We start from the raw sequence: 24610 nt of genomic DNA, 5'->3' as shown, positions 1-24610 counted from the left end.
GCAGAAAAAGTGACAGTCTGTCTTTTGAAAGATGAGGATTTGCCAGGTAGAAGGGGAAAGGGATCCCAGGAAGCAGAGCCTGGCTCCAGGAAGAACTGCAAATAGGATGTGACTAGAAAATAGGGCCTAAGTCCTGGCAGCAGTGAGGCTGGACAGCCGGCAGGACCGGAGCAGGGTTGGGGGGGGGGGGCGTCCTCACTCTACTGTGCTTATTCGTAGCTTATCTTCTGAGCAGTGGGAAGCAAGATGATGAGATTTGTGTTTGAGAAAGATCACTCTGGAAGAACCCTAGGGAATGAATTGGTAGGGGAAGGACTATTTGGAGACTTGCAATGACACCTCAAGCAGAATGGGAGGAAGGCTAGGACTAGGAACAATGAAGGCTAGAGGGCAAGACATTCGAGAAAGTTTTAAGGAGGTAGAATCTGCTGCACTGAGTTGCCATTTGAGTGAGAAGAAAGAGAAGGGAGGGGTCAAGAACGTTTCCTGGGTGTCTGGCGAAGAGACGTAATTAATTCGAGGTGATACCTACTAGAGCAGATAGGCGTAGAGTGCTACAGAGGGGTGCTTATATAGTACACGGCCCGTGGCTGGCGGGAGGTGACATGTGAGTTGAGAAATCATCCAGTCTGAATCACTCTCCTAAACAGAGAAGAGGGGAAAAAAGAGGAGCTGAGGATTTCGAGGTTTTCTTCTTTGTCATTTACTAACATTGCCCCTCTGGCTCATCCCCAAGTGTTCCGCCTGAATTTGCCGCGGCGGATCGCGGAAGCCCGGCTTCCCTCCGACCCCGCCGAACGCTCCGAGGGGCGGCGCCGCTGGGCCAGCAGAGGGCGCCAGGCGGGCCGCGGCCCCCGAGCCGCGTTATGGCCGCCGCGCGGGTGCTGCTGCTCCTGGCCGGGCGCCCCGTGTCGCCGAGCTTCGTGCAGAGTGTGTGTCGCCTCCTGGGCGCCGGGCCAGGGCTCGGGCCGTGGCCCACGCACTGCAGCTTGAAGCGAGGACGACTCGTCCTCTCGGACGGCCCGTTCCCAGGCGCTTCGACCAGACTTCCACTCCAGGTCGGGCGAAGAGGGACCCGGGGTCGGGGGCAGGAGTGGGGTCGGGTGGGAGCTGGCGAGAGAGGCCTGGGGGCAAGGATCGACCAGACTCGACCTCCTCCCCCACCGCGCGGCGTTGCCCGATTTTTGCCCGGCTTCTGAAGCCTTAACCCAAACGGCTACCCCCCCTCCCCGCCAGCGACCCCCTTTCTGCCCTTTTGTGGCACTGGACCAGCAGCAGCTCAGGACTCCGGGGGCCGAGCTGCCCACGAATCGAGGTGTGGATCTGGGTGTGGCCGTCATGCTGCAGTCCAGCGACCAGACTGTCTTGTTAACCCGAAGGACACGCACCCTCAGCATTTCTCCCAACCTCTGGGTACCTCCAGGTGAGTGCCCTGAGAACAAGATCCCAAGTCCGGGGAGGAAAGGGGCCTTTCACCAACAGTGCTATTCCCAGTCTCAGGACAGAGAGGCAGGCTCAGAAATATGGTAGGTCCCCTTTTCAAAAGGAGTTGCAATGGCATCTGTTCCCCCCCCCCCCCAGGAGGAGGGCGTAGTATAAATAGTGCGCAGGGCGTCCTGACCAAGAACACCACCACTTATCCCTTGGTCCCACTGTTGTTGCAGGTGGGCACGTGGAACTTGATGAAGAGGTAACCAGTCTGCTAACCCAACCTTCACCCTGCCCTGAAACCAGAGACCTCTGTCTGGGGCTGCCTTGGGTGTGCGCTGAGGGAGGAACAAAGGACTTGGGACCTGTTTCTCTCATTGAGAGAAATGTCTGGGACTTGTGCTCTCTTGTTCCCAGCTGTTGGACGGAGGGCTTCGAGAGCTTTGGGAGGAGAGTGGACTCCAGCTGCCCCAGGGCCAGTTCTCTTGGATCCCTCTGGGGTTATGGGAGGTGAGACAGGAACCTGGAAAAGGTCCCTTCCTTATTTAACCAAAAGCCCTCAACAACCCACCAAAGCCTATGGAACAGCCCTACGTGCCTTGGCCACAGGAGAAACAATGAACAGTGGGTGGGTGGTTTGGAGTCCCCAAACCCACAGTCCCCACCTGTGTGCCTCCTGCACCATCTCTACCCTCCACTTCCTCAGCTGTATTTACAAAGTCTCAAAAAGAGATAGGAAGTTCTCATCTTTGCTGTATTCTCTCTTAGTCTGCCTACCCCCCTAGGCTGAGCTGGGGTCTCCCCAGATACCATCACATCATTCTCTATCTACTCGTGGTCTCCCAGGAATCACAGCAGCAGCTGCAGGTAGGGCTGGCAGGGTAGGAAGGAAATGGGAGTTGAGACCCAAGCAGACTGGTTCCGTGACTAGGGCAGAGGGTGGGGGGTCAGTCAGAGATAACCCAAGAAATCCATAGCCTCTCCCCTTGCCCCTGCCCCAAGTCTCTTTCCATTCCACCTGTGGGTAGGCTGCGGTCAAGAACAGGCCTCCTAAGAGAGGCCACGGCTAAGGGATCTACCTACCTATCTGGCCCAGGCCCGGATCCAACCAAACCCAAGTGAGGTGAGCGCCTTTATGTGGCTGGGACCAGATGTAGCAGCTGCAGTGGCTGCCACAGAGGATGGGACAGAGACACCCAGACATCTCCCCCAGGAGCTACCACCCTCCGTCCTGTAAGAGCTCTTGCCTGACCCTCCAACACACCAACACATAGTCATTGGGAAGTTCCGCTTCTCTCCCCTCCCCAGGGGGGGAGTTTTGTGTCGTGGGGGACATTTAGGGAGTGGGTTGGCCAGCTGATGATGAAAGGGGCACATGAGATCAAGAACACTGTCCATCCAACTCCAAGGGTTCCTGCCCCAAGCTGGCTAGCACTGACCACTGGGTTTGAGTCCCACTCCCCCAAAGGGGCAAGGCATTTAACCCTCCTTGAACCTGTTCCTCTCTGTAACATGAGGGCATCGTCCACCCATCCCTCTCCTGCTGTGGCTGGGAGGGTTCCGTGGAAGAGGGCTAAGTCACAAGGCACAGCCCGGACAGGAGCTGTCATTATGCAGTACGGCAGAACTAGAGGAGGACGGAAGAGCTCGACCCCTGGCCTTGCCCATGTCCACGCTGCTGCGGACGACCCCAACCACAGCTGAAGGCAAAGAGAGGGTCAGCTCTGGGACCAAGTTTGCCCTCAGGCTCTGGCTGCAACATGTGCGCAGGTAAGGGTAAAGGACTTGAGGGCCCTGCAACATTGGGCTGAACGCTCTATGAGGGAGAGGAAGGACGAGCAAATGGCCCTGGAGCTCCTCAGTGGAACACCCCTCCCACGTGAAAGTGGGCCCCGGTCCTGCAAGGAGGAACAGAACATGGGCCCCCTCCGCCCAAACCAGGGCTCTGGAAAGGGAAGTGCATAATCCCCTTCCCAGCCCACCTCTGAGACACTCACAGACATTCACAACTTTTATTATGGGTAAGAACTTTGCTACAACTTTGAGAATAAAAAGTAAAATTACAACATAGGTCCTAGGCCCTGGAGGAACCTAAAAAAGGAGAATGGGGAGAGCATGAGGTCTTCCCACCTCCCAGAAAAGGTGCAGAATGAGCCAGACCTAACCACGGGGCGGTGGGCCTCTTGAAGCTCATGCCCCAAGCTGGTCAGCATACGAAACATTGTGAACTTAAATATATAAATAGAGACCCAGGCAATAGGCCAGACCCTGCTCCCAAACCCCTGGGAATCAGGGCGAAGGCCTTATCTCCTCCTCAGTCATACTGGGAAGTAGGAGGCAGGGGAAATCATCTTTGGAGTATTTTGGTTTTTCTTGTTTATGTACCAAAAAATCTGCAACCCAAAATAGAGTTCTTTGTCCATATGTCTGCCTGTCTCAGCTTCTCCACCTGTCTGTTTGGCCAAAGAGAACGGAATGGACATGAAGAGACAATGGATGTGGGGAAGGGAGAGAACCATAGGTTTGGGGAAGAGAGGGCATGGCATCTAGGGGACAAGAGAAAGGCCCTTTCCCCATGAGGCTCTAGCCAATTCGGCCCTTCCCCCAACTCACACCCCATCCCGTGTGCCTCCCACTGCCTAGGTTTAACATACCCGAAGGAATGTGCCAGCCATCCAAAGAACATTTCCGAAAATAGAACCCAAATGTCCTTAAAAAGAGGTTAAATATTAACCCTTTGGGTGCTGGCCTTGTTAGGCAGAGAGAAGGCCAAACACAGGATACCATGAAGGTCTTTCTTTGACCTTTGGCCAAAGCCCCCTGAGGGGTCAGAGTGGCCAGGAGTCTGAACTCCACAGCATACTTGCTCAGTGGTGGGAGGCAGTGAAGTTTCCATCATCCAGGGGACTCAGTCCAGGGAAATGATGTCTGACCGGCAGCCAGTCAAAGAGGGACCTGAGGACAGGGGTCCTCCAGGCCCCTCCCTCAAGGCCCCCCCAGGGGCCACAATGCTACTGACGCGGCCAGGAGGGGGTGCTGGAGTGGTGCTGCGGTGAGAGCTCCCCAATGTGGGGGCTAGTGGGCCCAGGAAGTGGGAAGGGGTCCCTCGGTACTGGAAGAAGTGGCCAAGGGCATCCTGTTCATCTATCGAGGTGATGACGGAGGGACCATAGTGCTGGGGGGAATCAAGGGCACAGTTTTAAGATTTTCTCCTGACTTCACCCACCTCCCAGTCACTGATCTCAGAAATATCCTGGGATAAATCAAACCCTCTGGACCCCCAGATACCCTCTGAGAAGCAGGGGAGACTTTTTTCCCCCTACTTCCCCACCCCACCCCTTCCCTACCCCTATCCCCTGCCTTGATACAGTCCCTCCAGCTTGCTAGGTTCTTGGCCTTGTGGGTGTCTGAAATGCACGGAATGTCCAGCTGGGGCAGGCACAGTGCTCAAGTGCACATGGGTGTGTGTTGGAGGGGGGATTGAATGGAGAGCAGTCAGGGCAGAATTCTAAAAAACTTGAGACAGAACAGTAACGGTATCAAAGAAGACATGGGTGAGAATCTGAGGAAGCATCGGTAGGGTCTAGTAGGGAAATAAACTGCCCACACCCCCTCTGCCCCCCAGCCCCTGCCTTCCCTCACAAGAAGCAGATTTAGGTCTTAGGGGAAAATGGGGGCGGGGGCGGGCATCAGTGCCTAGAAAGGAAACTTCAGGGATCTGATAGCTTCATGGGAGAAGGAACCACTTACCTGACTCTCAGTCTGGAGGAAAGAAAATAAATCTAAACCTGGTAAGAAAAGAAAAATCAGAATCAATCTCCTGTCTGACCCCTTCATGGCCAAAAAAACCCAAAGAAGTCCCTTGGATTGTAGCCCTTGCAAGAGAGCCAGAAGGCTTTGAAAAGGAACAGGGGTTCTGATCTGGTTTGGGGGCAGATGTGGCAGGGAACAGCCCACCTTGTGATCAGTGTCCTACCTTGGATATCGGTCCCCAGTGGGAAAGCAGGTGGGTACTCATGTAGTGGGAGACTGGACAGGAAATCCCCGCCCAGCGTGCCCATAGCAGGGCTCCGCAGCACCGAAGATGGCTGGTGACCAGATGTCAGGACTCTGTGAGGAGAGAGGAGGAACTGGGGCAGCCAGCGAACGACAGATGCCCTCACCCAGCTCAGCCTCCTGAGCCCCCTCTCTGCCCCAAGGTTTGTCCAGTGACCAGAGAGCATTCCTGACTTCTTCCTCTGCCCCTTCTGGCATGGACTCAGCCTATTTCCTCATACCCTTTGCTTCCAGGTAGAGCCGGGATGGCAGCTGAGGTGACAGGACAGTGCTTTTTGGTCGGGGGCAGGTCCTCCTCATCTGATGAACTCTCTATTGTCAAGTCAATAACTTCAACCTTCTTCTTATTCTCGGATGGATTGCCCTCTTGGACGGGGCTGTACTGGAGGCCTGCGGGTGGTAAGAGGACTGTGTCTCAGAGACGAGGCCATCTGAGATGTAGTTCAGCTCGGGGAGGGGGGTCACTCACCATCCAGCCCATACCCTGGCGGGGGGCAAACCTCAGATGCCTCCTTCTTGGGTTTCATTGGGCACCAGGATCCGTCTTCCATGAACTGGATCTCATCACAATCCGAACAGGAATTAAGTATCTCCATGAATAAGCTGGGGAAAGGGGAGAGAATGGGAATTCATGGGGCTGGGAGATGGCTGGGAACAGTAGCCGGGGAGTTCTGGGACTCACCTCTCTGAACCTGTTTCCTTGTCTGTAAAATGACATTATTCACTCTACTCAACCCTCTTGAGTTGTCAGAATCAAATAAAGTAAGGTAATATAAAAGAGATTTGTCAACTTTCAATGCTAAGTTTTCCAAAAAATACATTCTAAGCACATGTTTCATGTAGTACTTGTGACAAGACAAAAGGAACAGAGATACAGAACTCCATAAACCATCTCAAAGAGAGCACTGGGAAGGAGGACCGTAACTGAGGCTCTGGACCGGGGTTAGGACTAGCTAGATCCGTACATCCAGACGCTCCGAAGAACCTTTCCTTACCATGGTCAGTGAGAGATCACGTAGTTGTTCTAGGAGATACACTGTATCAGTTCAATACATTGACTCTGCCACTCACTAACAATTACAACTTTGAGCAAGATAATCTCTCTAGGTCTCAGCTTCCTCACCTGTAATGACCATACCCATCTCACAAGGTTAATTATGAGGATTCCGTGAGATAAGGCGTGCAAAGTGCGCAGCATGATGCCTAATGCAGTAAATCCTCAATGTTGGAAATATATACAATTGACCATGAACAACATGAGAGTTAAGAACACTGACCGCTCGCACAACCAAAAATCCATGGATGGGGCGCCTGGGTGGCGCAGTCAGTTGAGCATCCGATTCTTGGTTTCAGCTCTGGTCTGGATCGAGCCCCATGTCAGGCTCCACTCTGGGCACAGAGCCTGCTTAATGTCCTCTCCCTCTCCCTCTGCCCCTCACCCCCCAACCCCGCACTCTCTCTCTCTCTCTCTCTCTCTCTCTTTCTCTAAAGTAAATAATCTTTTTTTTTTTAAAAAACTCTTTAGTGTTAAAAAAAAAAAAAAAACGGATAACTTTTGACTTCCCCCAAAACTTAACAATAGCCTACTGTTGACCAGAAGAAGCCTTACCAATAACATCAACAGTCAATTAACACATATTTTGTATGTGTATTATATACTGTATTCTTATAATACAGTAAGCTAGACAAGAAAAACATTAAGAAAGTCACAAATAAGAGAAAATACATTTATATTTACTGTACTGTACTGAAAAAAATCTGTGTATAAGTGGACCCATATTGTTCAAGGGTCAACTGTATATTATAAAGATGAAAAATTATATATATACATATACATATAAAGGGATTGATAGGTTAAGAGTTGGGGTTCCTGGAAGGGCAAGGAAGGTCTCTCAATATATAGATGGGGGGGTCCCTAGTGGATGTCCTAGGTAAGAGGAAGCAGAATGCAGAGTGGCCCTACCCATCAATGATAAGAGATTCATAGGGAGCCTTCTTGTCACACACAGGACATGTCCATGTTGGCTTCTTCTCATTCATTTGTAGATAAAGAGCAGCATCGAAGCTCTGCAGGTGGGCGCAGGTGAGGGCACGACAAGGGACTGTCAGGCGCATCTTCCCTAGCTGAGAAGAGACGAGTTCTCTGGTCAGAGTCCCTATATCCCAGGAAGCCTCACTCTGGTAGCCCTAGGAGCCCTCATCTGGGTCCAGAGTTTAACCCAACCCCCCTCCCCGTTCTCATCTCCCTTGTACCCACCGGGCACATGAGTGACACCCGGAGACTTGTAGTGGCCACCTCACTGTCCGGGTCAGCGGTCAATTTCTCCTTGACTGAAACAAGAATGAGGCCAGAGCCATGGGGTCAGCAAATCTGGAGATGAAGCCCAGGAGGCGGTGAGGCCAGAAGCAGACGGCTCTGGCTGAGAGGCAGCTGGGCAGAGTGCCTTTGGGGGCCAGTGGGATGTCACGTTGGGGGTGGTCTTTGGGGGCCAGTGGAATATCACATGAAGACTGGGTGTGAGGGAGAGATTTCCCCATCCCTGAAGATGCTTAAATACAGCTGGATGGCACTTTGGCAGAGATGACTTAGAGGGAACTGAAGCATCACAAGAGGGTTAGATTAGATGATCCTTAAGACTCTTTCCAGTCTCGGGGCGCCTGGATGGCTCAGTCGGTTAAGCGTCTGCCTTTGGCTCAGGTCATGATCCTGGGGTCCTGGGATCGAGCCCCACATCGGGCTCCCTGCTCAGCGGGGAGTATGCTTCTCCCTCTGCCCCTCACCCCGCTCGTGCTCTCTCTCTCTCTCAAATAAATAAGTAAAATCTTAAAAAAAAAAAAAGACTCTTTCCAGTCTAAAGAAGCCATATTCCAGCAGGGCTGGAGGGAGGGTCTGTGAGGTGCAAAGCAGATGTATAACTGAGAATGCAAGGGTGTCACTCAGTGCCTGGGAGTGGGCTGACTTCTCAACCATGAAGATTGGTAAGGGGATGGGGGAGGGTTGGGGTCATTGTGTGACATGAGGTATACTGTCATAAGAGGGGGACGGGTTTGATTATAAAGGCTGGAGGACCGAGAAGACTTGGATCCAAATCAGAGGGGGAAAGAGGGGCAGGATGTTACTCACTCAGTGCCCGAGAGTGGTCTGGGTTCCGGATACCCTTTGCTCTGAGTTTTTGTAGAAGGGTCCCTGCAGTCAATTGCCTCACCAGGTACACAGACAGGGAGTAGTTCTACTTGGAGGGAGGGGGACGCAGTTAGCCTCTGCCCTGCACATCACCACCACCCCAACCCTTTGTCCCATGAGGACCACAGACAGCAGGTTAAGGCAGAAAGACCCATAAAGAGGAAGATGCTTCCCCAACCCAGAACACGGGATGATGCCCCCTCACACCCTATAGGCTTCTCTAGGTTCCCTGCCCCAGCCCTGCTCACCCGTCCAAACTCAGATGACCAGTTGACCACGATGGTGTTGGGAACAGTGGCCGAGAGACGAGCCAGAGGTGTGATGTTGATGGGGCGGCTAGGCCTCTTGGGCTCAGCCCCATTCTTGGTAGGGGGGAGGTAACCCTGGGGAAAGGAGGGAATGGTCAAGACATCTTGTCTCAGGTTATTCACTTCCTGGAGGGAAGACCAGCATCACTCACTGACCAAGGACATGGGGGGCCCATTCAGTGACTCATAAAACTAAAGCATTATCTAGGGTTGTTATGTGGGGTTCATTCCTGGGGACAAAGGACAGCTTATTCGTTGACCAGGGAAATAAAAACCTACTCCCTGGGTTCCTGAGGAGGAGGAATAGGCAAGCCCCACCTCTTCCAACTCTCAGCTCTGAGGTCATCAGAGAAGTCTTCCCTGAACCTTTGGGTTGAACTAATGTCCCTCTTTTGGGTTCTGACAGAACCCTTGTGCGTCAGCCCTCTCTTAGCATTCTCTAGGTTGTATTAATCCCTCAGTAGGCTGAGTACCTACTATGTACCCAGGCACTGTGCTAGGCATGTCTCTTTCATAATCGGTTTGTATTTAACATTTAAGAACTCAAAGAGGAAAGGGGTTACTGCCAGAAAAAGAGAAGAGCATTTACCGGCAGGGGGCACAGTTTCCCATTGACCTTGACAAAGAGGTTGGGGGGAAAATAATCCTCCTGGGGGCAGCTGGTCTCACAGAGACAGAACCTGGTAAGAGAGGAGAAAAGATGAAAGGGTGGGGGAGGTAGTTTCTTGAGTTGAAGCTGGCAGAAAGGCAGGGAATCTCAGTCCGTCACAGATGTCTGTAGCTGTAGCCCTCAGCACCCAACAGAAGTCCCAGGGTTGGGGTAGATGGGGCAGAGCAGGGCTATCTCCTAGCCGTGTCCGTCATACCCTGATTTCGTTCCCACCCCCAACAGGAGCCCAGCCGGGAAGGGGGAGGGGGATCGACTCACCTGAGCTGCACTTGTATAGTATAGTCACATTTGGCTCCTGGTAGAACCTCTCTGTGACAGGGAAGGAGAGGGAAACATGTCAGGATGTGGCCCCGAGAGGGCAGGGCTTGAACAGTCAGGGACGCACAAGAGAATGAGACAAAGCAGGTGCAGGAAGATGGACAGGCAGGAGAGCAGGACAGAAGAGAAGAAAGTCAGAGAGCAGAGTCCAGGGGTAATCATCCCAAGATGAGATGGGAGGGCTGGGAGAGATGTACCTGGATGTGAGAATCTGCTGCACTTGCTGGGGCGTGAGGGCAAAGGTAAAGTGCGCCTCTTCGAAACGCTGGCTAGAAGTGGACGCTGAGGACACAAAGGGGCAGTTACTCCTGAGCCACAGACGCTGCCCCCATCCCAGGCTGCTGATCCCACAGGAATAAAGCCTAAAGAAAGGCTTGGGCAAGAGGTATGGATCAGGAAGACTGAGGTAGACGGAGCCGTACCGAGGGTGGTGGGCCGGATGAGCTCCCCGTAGACTTCATAGAAGGGCAATGGTTTCATGGTGACATCAGGGTGCACGGGCTGGGGCAGAGGGGGGTGCATGTCCACTTCACGCTTGGGGCCCAGCAGGGTGCCAGGGGCCAAGAGGGCCGGGGGAATGGGAGCCAGAGGACCAGGAGAGCCGACAGGAGGGGTGCCAGGGGGCAGAGAGAGCAGGGAGAGATCAGAGGGCCCCAGGGTCTTCCGGGGAAAGCGCCGGCGGTAAAGCTCCTTGATCTTCATCTGGACACTGGGGGCACAGCTGGACTTGAGGAGGTGCAGGGCCTTGGCCAGGAGCTCGTGCTTCCGTCCACTCTTGTTCCGGCCAGCAAAGCCGAGCAGCACCTGAAGCTCAGACACCCGGAAGCTCATCACCATGTGCTGCGGAGAAGAGAGACACTGGAGAATACTGCCAAGGGTGCTGGGGCTGAGCTACCAAGTAGCCAATGCCCCCCACCCCGCCCCCAGCACTCATCAGAAAGATGCTCTGCAGCCAGTGGATGACTGCCAGACAGCCAATCTAGCCAAAGGGACATCTCAGGCCCATTCAGCAACCCTCAGGTCAACCTTACCACTGGCCCCCAGAGCTTGAGTAACCCTATCTCCCCATGCCTGTAAGGCGGCCAGGCGGGGCAGGGTGCAGGCAGCCAGCCATCCACAAGCACACCAACGAGTCCACTTCGGTCTCCTACCTCCATCCCTGCCTTGAGCCTAGACGCTCCTTTAAGCTGCTTATCTCCTCTCCTGCTCTTTCTCAGACTCTCAGACCCATCCCAGCCTCCTGGGAAGAGGCTAGGAGACAGGGAGAAGGAGGGGGAGAAGAGCATTCAGGCCAGACAGCCCCAAGGGGGAAGAAAGGGGGCAGGTGGCTGGAGGATTGTGCCCGAGGCACACCCCTCCCAACACTTCAAGCCACCTCAGCTATTTTCCCCAAGCCTCTCTGTAGCGTTTGTGGCCAGGGTTTTCAGGTCAGGGTTCAGTGCTTGTAACTCCCCCAAATCCTTTCTAAGCATCATTTACATAAACATCCCTCCCTCAGTCCTATTTTTCTGGACGGCAAAAATGACCAAAACTTGGTGCAAAGGTGTTAATAGTAAATCACCGAGTCCAGGTTACCTTCTTGTTTATCTGTTTACTCCATCTGCCAGGAACTAATATCCTGTTTCTCCCCTGCATAGAGAAAATGAGTGATCTCCTCTAAGCAGAGGCCCTGGGAGGATGAGAAGGCGTGGGGCCCCTGAGCCAGGGTGCAGAATTGCAAGTTCTCCTAAATGCAGCTGGGCCCAGTGACTAGACCTCAAGCCCGCCAAGGACTATGGCTCCATTTCAAAAGGCAGAACAAAGCCAGGAGGCAGGGGGATGAACCCAGTGGTTTTTTTAAGGTTCTGTGAGATGTCCTCGGATACGGTTACCCTCAAGACTGTCTGGCAGTAGGAGGGCACCAAAAGCTCTCTCCTAAAAGGACACCTTTCTGTGAATCTCTGGGAGACCCTGTCATGGGCAGGCCTTGCTAGCCCTCCACAATTCGCCCCCTCACAGGAGGCTTTATGGCTTTGGGCCCCTTTTGAGGAATGTGATGAAAAACGTGTTCTTTCTCCCACCCTTATTTCCTCTGTCCTGTTTTTATTTCTCCATTAGCTTTGTCAAGAACCTCCCCCTTCCCATCCCATAGTTTCACACTCCTCTGTCTTCTGCCCAAAGACACCGGCTCACTAAGGCAGCGCCTTCCTTTGAGCCTCCTGGATGCTTCTGCCCCACCCCTCGATCCAGCCGCCCGCACAGCCCCGCCCCCTAGATCTCAGCCGCCTACTGGTACTTCCCAAGGCTCGGATCCCAACAGCAGCCCCAAAGCTTCCATCCTCTCTGCTGCATCTCCCCAGGAGCCTCCCATACATCTGCCCCCCAGTCCCATCCCCACATCTGCCCCCTACTGTCGCCATCTCTTGGCCTCGAACAACTCGCCCCCTATGCCTCCGCAGCAGCTTTTACCCCTGGCCCTCCTCCTACATCTGCCCCAACTACCAAATCCGACTTCTACCCCTGCGTCCCCGCCCCCTGCGCCTCGGCCCCCAACAGCTGCAATTCCCCTCGGCCCCACCCCTACATCTGCCCCGCGGCCCCGCCCCCGGAGCCCGGCCGCAGCCCGGTCCTCGCCCACAGCCACTTCGCTCCCACCCCCGGCAGCCAGTCTCCGCCACGTCTCCAGCCCCCACCCGAGCCCTCAGCACCCAGTCTCGGTCGCTTCCCTGACTCGGCGCACCGCCGGGCTCCGTCCAGATGGGGATGGGGGAGGGGGCCGGTACCTTTAATTCGCCCAGCTCCGCCATCTTGAGACATCGCAGGCGCCCGAGCCCGAGCCCGAGCTCAGGCCCAGGGACCGGCGCACAACTCTCCACCCCAGCGCCGGCCGCAAATGCCGCCTGCTCCGCCCCGTCCGGCCCCCTACACCTCCCCTTCCCGGCCCCGCCCGCCGGGCTCCGGACAGGCCCCAGCCTCAGCCCCTCCCTCGACCGCCCGACCCGGCCCCTGCAAGTCTTTGGCCCGGGTGCAAGACCGGAGGGAGTGTAGCCCGAAAGATCGCGGGGTTCCCGGGGGTAATGAAGAGGAGGCGGACCCGAAGTGCCTGGGGGAGGGGGCTTTGCCACGCCAGAGCTGGGAGGGGATGAGCTTTTAGGGAGCCAAAGATACTTGAAAGATGGAGGGAAAGTATCGAAAACTGCTAAATCCAAGAGAAATGGGGGAGGGGTGGCGAAGTTGGAGCGAATACCGTCATCTTCTCTACAAGTTTAACCAGCTAAAGTCAAGAGTTCTACCAACTCGGGAATTGGGTGAGATCTGATCCGTTTCAGAGAAGCTATGGAGTTGTGAATAGTTCAAGACGGCTATTCTCAATCCTTCGCCCCCGTTCCCACCCGCCACCCGCCACCAAGCAACTACAGTGTTGCTCGTGGTCCCGCGGTAGGACTCCAACTCGGCAGCAAAAAAGTTTGGTGCGATGAGCGGGACTTACCAGCACGGTTGCGGGGAGCGGGGAGGGGGATCGGGAGGCTCGGAGGGTGGGCTGGGGAGGTTAGGGGAGGGGGCCCGGCGCCGCTCCCGCCGTCTACAAGGCTGGAGGTCGGTCGGGCAGCTGGACGCTGCAGCCGCAGCTCCGCCCGGACGGGAGCTCCGCCCGGCCCCGCGCTGGGGCTGGGGCCTCCCCCTCCGGGGTGAGCCCGCCAGGACGGCCGCCACTGAGGGAGGGGGCGGAGTCTGAGGCGGGAGAGGGAGGGACTCGGAGCCCGGCGCTGAGCGATTAACTCCTCGAGTGAGCGGGTCAGAAAGGAGGAGGTTCTCGGATCTCATCATTCTCGCTATTGCTCTGACCCCTTGAGCTGGTGTACCGGCCTGGGGTGGAGTCATGCTGCAAATAAGGCCGGATGGACCGGGATCTGCCTACATAAAGAAGTTCCTACTTGGAATGAGACTCTTCTCCCTGGGGGAAAGCCTGGGCTGCTAGAATGCAAAGTGTACCTAAGCCCCAACTCTACCTGTGGTCCCTCACCCCCTACCCCAAATAGACCGTCACCAGAGACCCCACGCCTTTGGTGTAGCTGAAGGTGGACGGAGGAGAGGTTTTCTTACCCCCAAAAGTCATCTTTCTGCCCCTCTCTGAACTGCCTACTCTTCTTCCAAAGCCTTTGACCTTCCAGAGACCCCATTCTCACCCAAGCTAATCACTCACATGCAGGTACCCTGAAAGCACCAATTTTAGTTTACCCAAACTACACACTGGAAAAACTCAAAGCATTTTATAGTTAGTTGGCTGGGACTTAAGCAATAATGTCATTTGTTCAACAAACATTTGAATGCTGTTCAGAGATTGTTAGGTGCTGAGGACATAAAAGGCCTTGCAGGAGCTCTCAGTCTAGCAGCGGCAGCAAGACAGTTAAACCTATAATTGGCATAAGAATAATTAATAATAAATAGTATGACTAACCCTCTCATTTAGCTTAAACCTTCAGTATAATCCTTCCCATGAGACCCCATCCAAGCCACAAGAATGAAGGTACCAGCCTGGCATTATCCCCAGGTACCTGCTGAATTGGACCATGCCCAATTACTCTGTGGACTGTGTCCCTGGGGAAGATGTGCACCTCTCCTGACACTCAGGTTCTTTCCCTGATGCTTTGCTGCCAGCAATGGTGGGACGCAAGCTAAACTCAAGCTCAAGTATTAGGTCTAAATCCCAATTGCCCCCACCAACGTTTGAGTCTTCATCAGGCCCCGAGCTCATTTTTTTGTTCTGTTCAGCCCTCTGGGTCAAAAGTTACTATGGATTAGTTTGTATCTTCTAGAATTTTCAGTGATTTGGAGGTAAGGAGGATAGAGAGGATTAAAAAAAAAAAAAGAAGGGGGCATACTCTGGGAGTGATAGACATGTTCATTATCTTGATTGTGTGATGGTTTTATGGGTATATACATATGTCAAAACTTATCAAAGTACATGCAGTTTATGGAATGTCAATTACTATAACTCATGAAAGCTGTAAAAATGTAAAAGAAGAAAAGAAAGTCAACCTCACCTTGAATCCTAGTGGTTTCATAAAGGAGGGATCTCCTTTAATAGTTAATTTGAGGTTGTAAGTTCCAGCATCCCTACAGGATAACCGAAAAGTAGGAAGCAGGGTGCCTGAATTTGATCCTGTATCCCAGCTCAGCAAGGACAAGAATCTTTTCTGTGATGCTCACTCTCTATCCCCAGTGCCTGGCCCATAGTAGACTCGTTCAATATCAGTTTAATGAATTAATATTATCAGACGAAGGAGGGAAACTACAAATCAAGACCAAGTTCTGATTGAAGGCATTCAAAGACATAGTCTGACCCCATCGTGGCGACCAAGCTTCACTTACTCTCATCCATATACTCCTACATCTGAAGCCTGAGGAACAAGGGGGAAGAGAAACAGGAGTAGGGAGTCCCTACCGAAGTCCCATTAGACAGACAGCCTAGGAGGAATGGGGAGAATAGTAGGACTAGAGTTACTTTAGGAAATAGAGATTTGTTTATGAAATTGAGGAAAATTTCAGGGCTTGGGGTTGTTGGGGTAAGAGTTTATGGGGTTGTCTAGAGGGAGACTGGAAAGACCAGGGGCTGAGGAACGTTCCATCCTGTGTTCGCATTCACATCACTGAGCATTCCCGTAGCTGAGCCATCCTGGGATCAGCTTCCACTACCAAAGCTGCCTCCTGACTCACACTTGAACTTAGCCAAACAATCTCCCCCTGTGTGGACCCCTCTCTCTCAGCAGTTTGTTCATTCTTCCCACCCCACACTCCATAAATAATAAGGATTGCAACCGTCCTTTTATATTCTTTGGTAACTCGAAGAACAAGAAGGAAAAGAGAGGTTCTGTTCCCCTTCATGGAAATGACTTAGATCTTTCTGATGCCCTTCCTCTGGCAGCTGTACCCTCTCTTTCGCCATGAACCCCTCCGGTCTCCATTCTTCCTGCCTTAAAGCAGTCTTAGGCCCGTCCACACAAATTCCAAAGCTGACCCTCGTCTTCTCTAGGACGCGATCTACACAGCTGCTCTCTTCTGGGCCAAACCCCCCTGCAGCCCTGGGGTGGCCCCCTGTCTTCCGCGGCAGCCCTTCCCCACTCTCCTCTCAACCCAGTCCGGCTCTTTACCGCCAAACCGTGGCCTCCGACCCAGCAAAACCCAGAAGGGGGCGGGCTGGGAGAAGGAACCGGGAGGGATCCAAACCGCAGTTCCAGATTGGGGAGGAATTTGCTTCCTCTCTCTCACCTAGCAGTCTGGCTGGTGGAGGGACAGGAAGGGGAGGAGACCCATGGGAAGTGGCCAAGAGAGATACATTTTTTTTTTCAGTCTAACAGAACTGGAGGAAAGAAGCCATCTCTGAGTATCCCTTCCTCCCTTTCCCAGGAATCCGACTTTTCACCCCACTTTGTACCTGGGCAAAGAACACGGACCATGTGAGCCCTTGTGCCTCAGATCTAGATGCATGGTTTGACATACGATCAAATATTTTAGATTGTACAGCTTGAAGGAAATCCAGGCCTCTCAATTTCTCCTCCTTAAAAAAGATTGTGGACGCAGGAATCGCAAGATAGAGAAAAAAGATTAGAGACAGATTTGAGAAAGAGACAGAGTGTCAATCTCCATTTTCACAGAGAGCTGTTTTTCAAACGTGGGTCTTGGCTCATTAGTGGGTGTATTGTGAGCAATATCTTTTTCGGTGGAGTACAACAGCAGAGAATATCATCGAATGAAAATAGTAAGGGTAAATATCATTTCAGGTATATGCACTACAATATAAAGTTATTTCTTACTGTGGATCATAATCAAAGTTTGAAAGCTGCTGACTTTTGGGGCCATTTGTGATCAAAAAGGAATGAGAATGAAAAAGATTCTTTCCCTCACTCCCCTTTAAGCAGAGAAAACCATGACACCCAACACCACACTGTCTCCTTTATTTCCATAGAGCTGGCCTCCATGTGCACCTCCTCTGGTCTCATCAGTGCTGATTCCAGGCTTCAGGTTCTCAGGTCTGCGGTCCATAATGTCAGGTGAAACCCCACGCCCCCATCCCCACCACCTCCCCCCACCGCCCGCCCTCCTCCACAGCCTGGTGGAGCCTCTGGCAACCAGGGACGCTCTTACTCCCTGAAAGAAGAAATTCAAGGGTGAAATGCACACACTTCCACCTCCTCGGCGTCCTCCCACCCATGCCAAACCACGAAAGGGGATGTCACCCAGCTGGACAGGAAAAGACAGCCACGTGCTCAGGGGCAGCAAGAAGAGCCGGGGGTGACTACCCTCTGAATGAATGGTGTGTGAGTGAAGGAGAGAGTCTGGGCTTCATAGAGTCCCACCCTGGCAAACAACTTTTTACCACTCTGCCACCGTGGCTGCCTCTAGCCTGGGCCTTAGGAGAGCCGCTCAGCAAGTCTTTTCAGTCCCCGTCATCCCACATCAGCCCCCTTCAGTCTGCCTGCTCCCTGATTCCTGCCTCCACCCAGGGAATCCCCAGACTGTGTCTTCTCAACCGACCTCACTTCAAATGCTTCACGCCCCACAGAGCTCTCCAGGGTCAGCCCCCACCGCATGGGGCAAAAGGAGACTCCAAGCCCCATCCCTAAGCCTATTTTCCCAAGTCCTTTCTCCAGGCTCCTTCCCTCATCACCCTCACCCACAACTCACCAAAGAGAACTCGCACGTCCCTCAGGGCACCGGCTGCCTCACTCCGCCTGGATGCTGAGGATGCGCAGCAAGATATTGTACACGTCTTGTTCCATGTAGCCCTGTAAGTGGAAGGAAGGAAAGAAAGGGAGATGAAGAACAGGAAATGAGGAGAGACAGGCAAGGGAACCTTCTGTGGTTTAGTGGAATGCTATTTCCTCTGTGCCCCGGTGTACAGTGTATGACTTCTCTACGGCTGTCTCCTAGTCTTTACAAGGAAGATAATGATGTCTACTTGCCGGCACTGCTGTGAAGGTTAAAAAACAATGAACATGAAGCAGAGCACTTGATAGACAACAAGTGTTCGATTCTTTGTAGTTATCATTCTTCCTAATAAAGGAGCAAGCCACCCATCTCTTCTTCCTCGGTGAGGGATAATTTAGCTCAGGATGAAACAGTAAAGGCGTAAGGGACAGAAAAAGGCCTTCCAGCGGACCAGGGATCTGACAAGGAGGGGCAAACAGCTCTCCCCCCTCACATTCATCGATCTATTGAATGAGATCCAGAGACCTGGCACTGGAACGTCTAAAGTTCAGGTTTCCATGAAATGACAGGTATATTCAGGCAAGAGGAGGGATCCCAAACGCAACACCCCCCGCCCAGTGCACTGTCTCTACCTCCTTCCGTGCTCACCTGAGCCGCATTCAGCAGATGGTTCCTATAGGTGGAGATGATCTCTTCGTGGTTCTTCTGGGAATCCTGGGAGTGAGCATCAATGAGAGATCATGTGCCCACCCTAGCACACCTACCCTGACACACACACACACACACACCCCAGCATGAGGAACAACAGAATGAAGTGGTCAGCTGCTGGTGGGGATGCAAACTGGTGCAGACACTCTGGAAAACAGTATGGAGGTTCCTGAAAAAGTTAAAAATAGAACCACCCTAGGACCCGGCAATCACCGCACTACTAGGTATTTATCCAAAGGATACAAACATAGTGATTCGAAGAGGCACATGCACCCCAATGTTTATAGCAGCAATGTCCACAATAGCCAAACTATGGAAAGAGCCCAGACGTCCATCCATCTACAGATGAATGGGTAAAGATGTGTGTTGTGTATATATATATATATATATATATATATATATATATATGCACACATATATATAAAACAGAATATTACTCAGCCATCAAAAAGAATGAAATCTTGCCATTTGCGACAAAGTGGATGGAACTAGAGGGTATTATGCTAAGCGAAATAAGTCATTCAGAGAAAGACAAGTATCGTATGATCTCACTGATATGAGGAATTTGAGAAACAAGACAGAGGATCATAGGGGAAGGGAAGGGAAAATAAAATAAGATAAATACAGAGAGGGAGGCAAACCATAAGAGACTCTTAACTGTAGGAAACAAACTGAGGGTTGCCGGAGGGGAGATGGGTGGGGGGATGGGGTAACTGGGTGATGAGCATTAAGGAGGGCACTTGATGGAATGAGCACTGGGTGTTCTATGCAACTGATGAATCACTAAATTCGACTCCTGAAACTAATAATACACTATATGTTAACTAAATTGAATTTAAGTAAAAATTTTTAAAAAAGAATGAAGTTGTCAGCTATGCCAGGTAGGCTCCCTTGGCCCACCACTGGCCCAGCCTGGACCACTGCTTGGCCAGGCCTCTACAGTTCCCAGAATCTTTCCCACACACACATCACTTCCATTGGCCACCCTCTTCTCTAGCCATGTCTATTTCCCCAAGGGCCAGAACATACCTGCAGCTGCAGGGCAAGGCGAGCATTTTCTCCCCGAACTGCTAAGACCTCCTCTGAAAGTTGCTCCAGCTTCTTCAACAATTCCTTGATCTGATGCCACAAGGAAAGAAAGGGAACCGATGAGGCCCAAGTCTTTTCCCACCCCAATACCACCCAGGGTCAAGGTCGGCTTCCTTTTAGTGGGTAATGTATATGCCATACATATATACATATATGTAAATATATGCCAGATATTTTTACACACATTGTCTCAATTAATACTCAAGACAGCTCTTCTTCTGTTCTGAGAAGAACAATGCTTCACTGAGGGAAGTATTGGTACCCACATTTTGTAGATAAGGAGACTGAGTTAAGTAACTTGTCAAAATCATGCAGCTAATAAGTAATGAAATAATGATCTGAACCAAGATCTCTTTGAATTCATGGTCCATGCTCTTAAGTCTGTAGTGGATCCTGACCTACTTGTGGCTCTGCTGACCACTGAGAAATAGAGATGGGTTTTGTTTTTGTGGTTTGTGAGGCTGAGGCACAAACTTGATTAATGATAACCAGCAGTAATAGGAATGGTGGCAGTAGGAATTATAAAACCAGCTAACTTTTATTTATTGAGTGCTTACCATTTGCCAAAAATCAATTTGAGTATTTTAAATATAATGTCTTATTAACGTAATCTTCCTGACCAACCTATCATTATCCCCATATTATAGAAGAGAAAACTTAGGCTTAGATGAGACTTGGAGGCTTTGGAGAACTCACCCAAGATCAAGCAGTAAGTTTTGAAACTGAATTTCAAATCCAAACAATGTCAGACTACACTATTTTCTTTTGCCTGTTTGTCTACCTCATCTTTTCCTTCAACACCAACACAAAATTCCTCCTTTCTTTAATTAGCCCCACCCCACGCTGATTGCTATTCTGTATAACATTCCTTCTATTTGCCTGCCCTCTATATTATGCAAAACATATACTCCCTATATTTTTAAATCATTCTACATTTGACCATGTGCACAACTTTTAATAAGACATCTGATTTCATTCGTTTTATAGGTGGTTCTAAAATTACTAAATTCATTCGTAAATGGACTTCTGGAGCAATCATTGGGAAGCTCAGGTTTCTAACACAGTGGTTTTCAAATGGTTTTATTTGCTTTGGGGTTCTCTTTGCCAGTGGAAATCTTCTGTAGGACTCGCTCTCATTGGAGTGGGAGGGGAGCTACAGCCTAGTCTACTTTTCTAACCCCATCAGCCACCCCCCCCCCCAGTTACCTCTCCAGAACCCGAGCAAAACCCCAGCCACCCACCACATTATCAGGCCTCTTCCTGGGCTAGTGGACTCTTTAAGTGAACGTGCTAATAAACCATAGTACTCCAGGGCAGTAGCTAGCTAGCTCGGACCCCACTGCTTCTGAACCCTGAATCCCAAATCGTAATACTTAAGCCCCTTTCTCTCTTCTGTTTACTCCTTAGCCTCACCTCCGATCTCAACCCCAAATCCCTGAGACCGGGGAGTGGTGATGGTCCTTGCACACAGTGGTCCTCGCCAATGACTGCCGCTCTGTTAAAGGTATTAAGTTGACTAAACGAAGATCGATGCAGGTGAGCAACCCCCTAAACGCCCGGACACTTTCCCTGCTGGCTGCCTGGCCGGCTCACCTTGGCCTCTTTGTCCCGGCAAGCCGCGATGAGGTGGTCCACCTTGTCTTTGAACTGCTCGGCGGTCTTCTCAAACTGCTGGGAGCGCGCGCGCATCTCGGCGGCCTGGAGCTCCTGCTCGGCGGCGCGCGCCGCCAGGTCCCCGCTGCGGCGGCGCTCCTCAGCCACCGCCTCGCGCAGCGCCCCCATCTCCCGGCACGCCGCGTTGTACTTCTCCAGCAGAGCCTTCAGCTCCTGGCCCCAAGCCTGGGCCTGGGCCACCAGCGAGCCCCGAGTTTTCTCGTGCTGCCGCAGGCCGGCCGCCTCCCGGGCGCGCAGCTCGGCCACTTCCTCGGTGGCCTGGTAGAGCAGCTGCTTCAGCTTCGCGATCTCCTGGCTCTTCCCGCTCATCGTGGCCTGGACGGCCCGCAGCTCTTCCTCCAGCTTCCCCAGGTCTTGCTCCAGAGCGGCCACCTGGGGGGGTGCTGGGGCCTCCGACAAGGTGCCCGGCTGCCCGCGTGGGGCGGGGGGCCCCCGCAGCTGCTGGTTCTCCTCCTCCAGGCGAGCCAGCGCCTTCCGGGCCTCGCGGTGCCGCTCCACCAGGGCGCCGATGCCGGCCTGCAGCTCCTCCAGGCGCTCCGCCGCCGCGCGCCCCGCGCCCCCCTTGCCCACCAGGTCTGGCGGCAGGGAGTCCCACAGCCCTTGGAGGCCACTGCTCTGGGAGGCCAGGCGCTTCCGCAGCTTCTCGGTGGCCTCCTTCTCCATGGCCAGCTCATCCATCAGCAGCCCCACACTCCGCCGCAGCTGCTGCAGCTGGACCTGCGCCTCTGGCTTGGGAACGAAATCCCGCTGTAGCCGCTGGCTCAGGGACTGCAGCTCCGCCTGCAACCGCTGCCTCTCCTGCCCCAGCTCTCCGAGCTCCTCCAGCAAGTTACCGTTGCTCCGCCTCAGGGCTGCCACCTCCTTCTCCAGCTGTCCCTTTGCCGGACCTCCTCCGGGCATCCGTTCCCCTCCAGGGGCCCCCAGAGGCTCTCCGCGGGCCCCAGGAGCCCTCTTCTCCCTCCCTTCATTCTCTCTGGGGAGGGTCGCTGGGCCTGCCTTTGGGGCTCCCGGTCGGGGCTCCTGGGCAGGGGCCTGTAATCCTGCCTTTGCCCGATCCAGCCTCACCAGCACCTGCTCCAGCCTGGCCTCCATCTTCTCCCAGGCAGCTGCTGCCGCCTCAGCCCGCGGCATGCCCAGAGCCCCCTCCAGGACGGGTCTGGACAAAGCCCCCCAGGCAGCATCCTTTTCTCGCCACACGGCAGCCAGCTCCTCACTCAGTTGTAGCAGGAGCCCGGTTGTGGCTGCCCCCGGCTCAGCCACTGCTCCCGTCAGGTCAGCCCCTGGCGCCTGGGGCCTCTCTTTCTGACCGGCCAGGGGCTTGTCAGTATGCTCAGGCCCTGGGGCCTGTCCCCCGCTGCTGCTCAGCTGCTGTCCTGTGGCTCTCCCAGCGGTCTCACACCTTGGGCTCTGGGGTGCCTCTTGGTCTTCTGGCTGGAACCTTCCGCAGCCTTCATGCTGAGTCGCCCCTGAGACTGAATTCTCAGCCTTCTTAGACGCTGATACCAGCCTGGCTGCCCACTGCTGCTTCCTTAGCTCTTGAATGCGCTCGGCCAGCAGGCCCAAGGGACAGCCCTGCTCCATGCCGTCTCCCCCGGGCCGGGCCCTAGAGCCCGGCCCTCCCGGAGCTCCAGGCTCTTGAGACAGGAGGAGCCCCAGCTCCTGCACCTGCTCTCGAATCTGGTTCTCCAGGCCCAGGTAGGCTGCGGCTTGAGCCTTCGCCTCTTCAGTCTTTCGCACTAGCTCCTGCTCCAACTGAGAAACCTTTCTCTGCTCCTCTTCATATCTCCACTTCCACTCATCTGAGCATGGGTCTTCCTCTTCCTCTTCCTCCTGCTCCTCCTGGGGCTCGGCTCTCCCCGGGCTCTTAGGTGGAGAACCCAACCGAGGCTCAGATGGAGAGGCCTACATAGAAAAAGGAACAGTGAACAAAAGGCAGGCAGCTAGCCTAGCCCCAGGGAGGCCTTTCTTGTCTCAGACTATCTCGAAGCCCCCAAGGATCACTACCTGGGGAAGACCCCGGTGGGACAGCCTGGGGTGGGGCAGAAGCAAAAGGCACATACGGGCTCACCTGGGAGGCAAGATCTGGATGTTGAACAAGCCCCTGACCTATATGAAAGAAACATGGGGAAAACACTTTATCTTCAGACTTTTTCTGAGAGGAACATCCCCCCAGTGTGATGACCCTTCCCACACATGTCTTTGTGGTGCCGGGAGCCACCCCTGTTGAATGGGTCCCCAAGTATCTAGCATCCTTGGTTCCCTTATCCCAGAGATGGGCCGGCTCATTCATGTTGTTTGCTCACTCATTTGTTGGACTCTGTGCCAGGCATTGGTGGGCACCAGGACCTCAGTGGTGAGCAAAACAGCAGTGGCCTGTCATCTGAGGGGTTCCCAGTCTAGTAGGGGAGATGGAGAGTGACCAGCAAACCATACAAATAGATACACAATTACCGCTCGCAAATGCTAGCTAGCAGTAGTATGAGCCAGAGTTGCCTTCAGGGGGAGACAAGGCTGCTTTAAGGCATTTTGTGACCAGGCTTTTGGGAATTTGGGGCCATTTCACAGTAGCAGCAATAAATAAGTTAAACTCTCAACTAAAGTGACACTTATTTGTCAGAGGGATTATTTTGTATGGGAATAAAAGGCATTCTAAGAAGCTTCTTGGATCTTAAGGCTGTCAAGGAGAATTTTGAAGTCACAAAAGGGACTGGGCTTTACCTCCCCGCTGCCCCCTCCGGTTCAGAGCCTGCCGCAGTAGCCGGCACAGCACCCCGTCTTGTGTGCGGAGAGCATAATGCAGAGCGTCGTGCCCCATGCTGTCCGCTGCCCCTGCATCCGCTCCGTGGCTCAGGAGCAGTTCGGCCACCTCCGCGCTGCCTTTCTCACAGGCCAAGATCAGAGCCGATCTGTGGGTTGGGACAAATCTGGGCATAGGCTTTCCCCCAGAAATCCAGCAGTGCTGCTTCCAGAAATCCTACTGACAGAGCCCGATCTCACTCCATGTGGCGAGGAGAACCACAGACCCACGCCAGCCAACGGCAGAGCGTTAGACCAGACCAGACCAGACCAGAACTTTTCAAATGCCCTGCCTTGGAGCTGCAACATCAGAAAGCCGGGGGCCAAGTAAAAGGGCTCTCTTTTCATCTTTTACATATTGAGGTTCTGCATAAATTCTTTATTGGAAAAAGGATTCCATTGCTTAGAAGATAGTTTGAAAACCAGTAAACTGAACTAATGGATCCAGAAGTATTGATTCTACTTCCAGAGTCATCTATGCTGGGAAGATGGTGGTGGGAGCAGCCGAATAGGAAAGTCTAAGGAAAACTTTCTCAACTCCGCGAGAGGAAAAGTGCAAAGTAGCAGGCAGCTCTTCCAAACAACTGCTTGTAAGGAAGGAGGTTCCCAAGAAAACAGAAACCAATCTTTCTTCCGCAAAACACACACACACACACACACACACACACACACACACACACACACACACAC

General features: G+C 53.1%; 3 protein-coding genes across 7 annotated transcripts in view; 1 reads left to right on the top strand and 2 right to left on the bottom strand.

Annotated features, from left to right (window-relative positions):
- The first annotated feature begins 721 nt into the window (after positions 1 to 721).
- NUDT17 (nudix hydrolase 17) lies at positions 722 to 6262 on the top strand. 4 transcript variants are annotated; one of them, XM_025858463.2, is made up of 8 exons: positions 722 to 1058; positions 1237 to 1423; positions 1665 to 1690; positions 1846 to 1938; positions 2197 to 2295; positions 2525 to 2661; positions 3046 to 3198; positions 5719 to 6262. In XM_025858463.2, exons 1-8 carry the CDS (start codon positions 867 to 869, stop codon positions 5720 to 5722), a joined length of 891 nt encoding a protein of 296 aa, XP_025714248.1. In that variant the 5' UTR covers positions 722 to 866; the 3' UTR covers positions 5723 to 6262. The 4 variants fall into 4 exon arrangements, with proteins under 4 accessions (XP_025714248.1, XP_025714246.1, XP_073745993.1 ...); XM_025858461.2 differs by lacking the exon at positions 1846 to 1938; XM_073889892.1 differs by lacking the exon at positions 2197 to 2295.
- On the bottom strand, positions 3427 to 13611 carry PIAS3 (protein inhibitor of activated STAT 3). 2 transcript variants are annotated; one of them, XM_025858457.2, is made up of 14 exons: positions 13434 to 13611; positions 10387 to 10804; positions 10162 to 10246; positions 9905 to 9955; positions 9566 to 9656; positions 8917 to 9051; positions 8609 to 8714; positions 7742 to 7815; positions 7448 to 7608; positions 5954 to 6087; positions 5706 to 5874; positions 5405 to 5538; positions 5179 to 5216; positions 3427 to 4603 (listed from the first exon to the last, which is right to left on the bottom strand). In XM_025858457.2, exons 2-14 carry the CDS (start codon positions 10799 to 10801, stop codon positions 4337 to 4339), a joined length of 1860 nt encoding a protein of 619 aa, XP_025714242.1. In that variant the 5' UTR covers positions 10802 to 10804; positions 13434 to 13611; the 3' UTR covers positions 3427 to 4336. The 2 variants fall into 2 exon arrangements, with proteins under 2 accessions (XP_025714242.1, XP_025714241.1); XM_025858456.2 differs by lacking the exon at positions 13434 to 13611 and adding an exon at positions 12727 to 12826.
- A 3058-nt stretch (positions 13612 to 16669) lies between these two features.
- ANKRD35 (ankyrin repeat domain 35) overlaps positions 16670 to 24610 on the bottom strand; it is a 16414-nt gene continuing 8473 nt past the window's right edge. The window contains exons 8-14 of the mRNA XM_025858455.2: positions 23843 to 24030; positions 23193 to 23230; positions 21044 to 23026; positions 19391 to 19480; positions 18302 to 18367; positions 17630 to 17730; positions 16670 to 17092 (exon numbers count right to left, since the gene is read on the bottom strand). Of these exons, the coding sequence (XP_025714240.1) occupies positions 17668 to 17730; positions 18302 to 18367; positions 19391 to 19480; positions 21044 to 23026; positions 23193 to 23230; positions 23843 to 24030 (2428 nt within the window). The 3' untranslated portion in view covers positions 16670 to 17092; positions 17630 to 17667. The remainder of the gene's footprint in view (positions 17093 to 17629; positions 17731 to 18301; positions 18368 to 19390; positions 19481 to 21043; positions 23027 to 23192; positions 23231 to 23842; positions 24031 to 24610) is intronic.

Source organism: Callorhinus ursinus, unplaced genomic scaffold, assembly GCF_003265705.2.
Source record: "Callorhinus ursinus isolate GAN/ISIS: 27379988/994484 unplaced genomic scaffold, GSC_fseal_2.0 scaffold121, whole genome shotgun sequence".
NCBI classification, from domain to species: Eukaryota; Metazoa; Chordata; class Mammalia; order Carnivora; family Otariidae; genus Callorhinus; species Callorhinus ursinus.
This window is presented reverse-complemented; position numbering and strand designations above follow the sequence as displayed.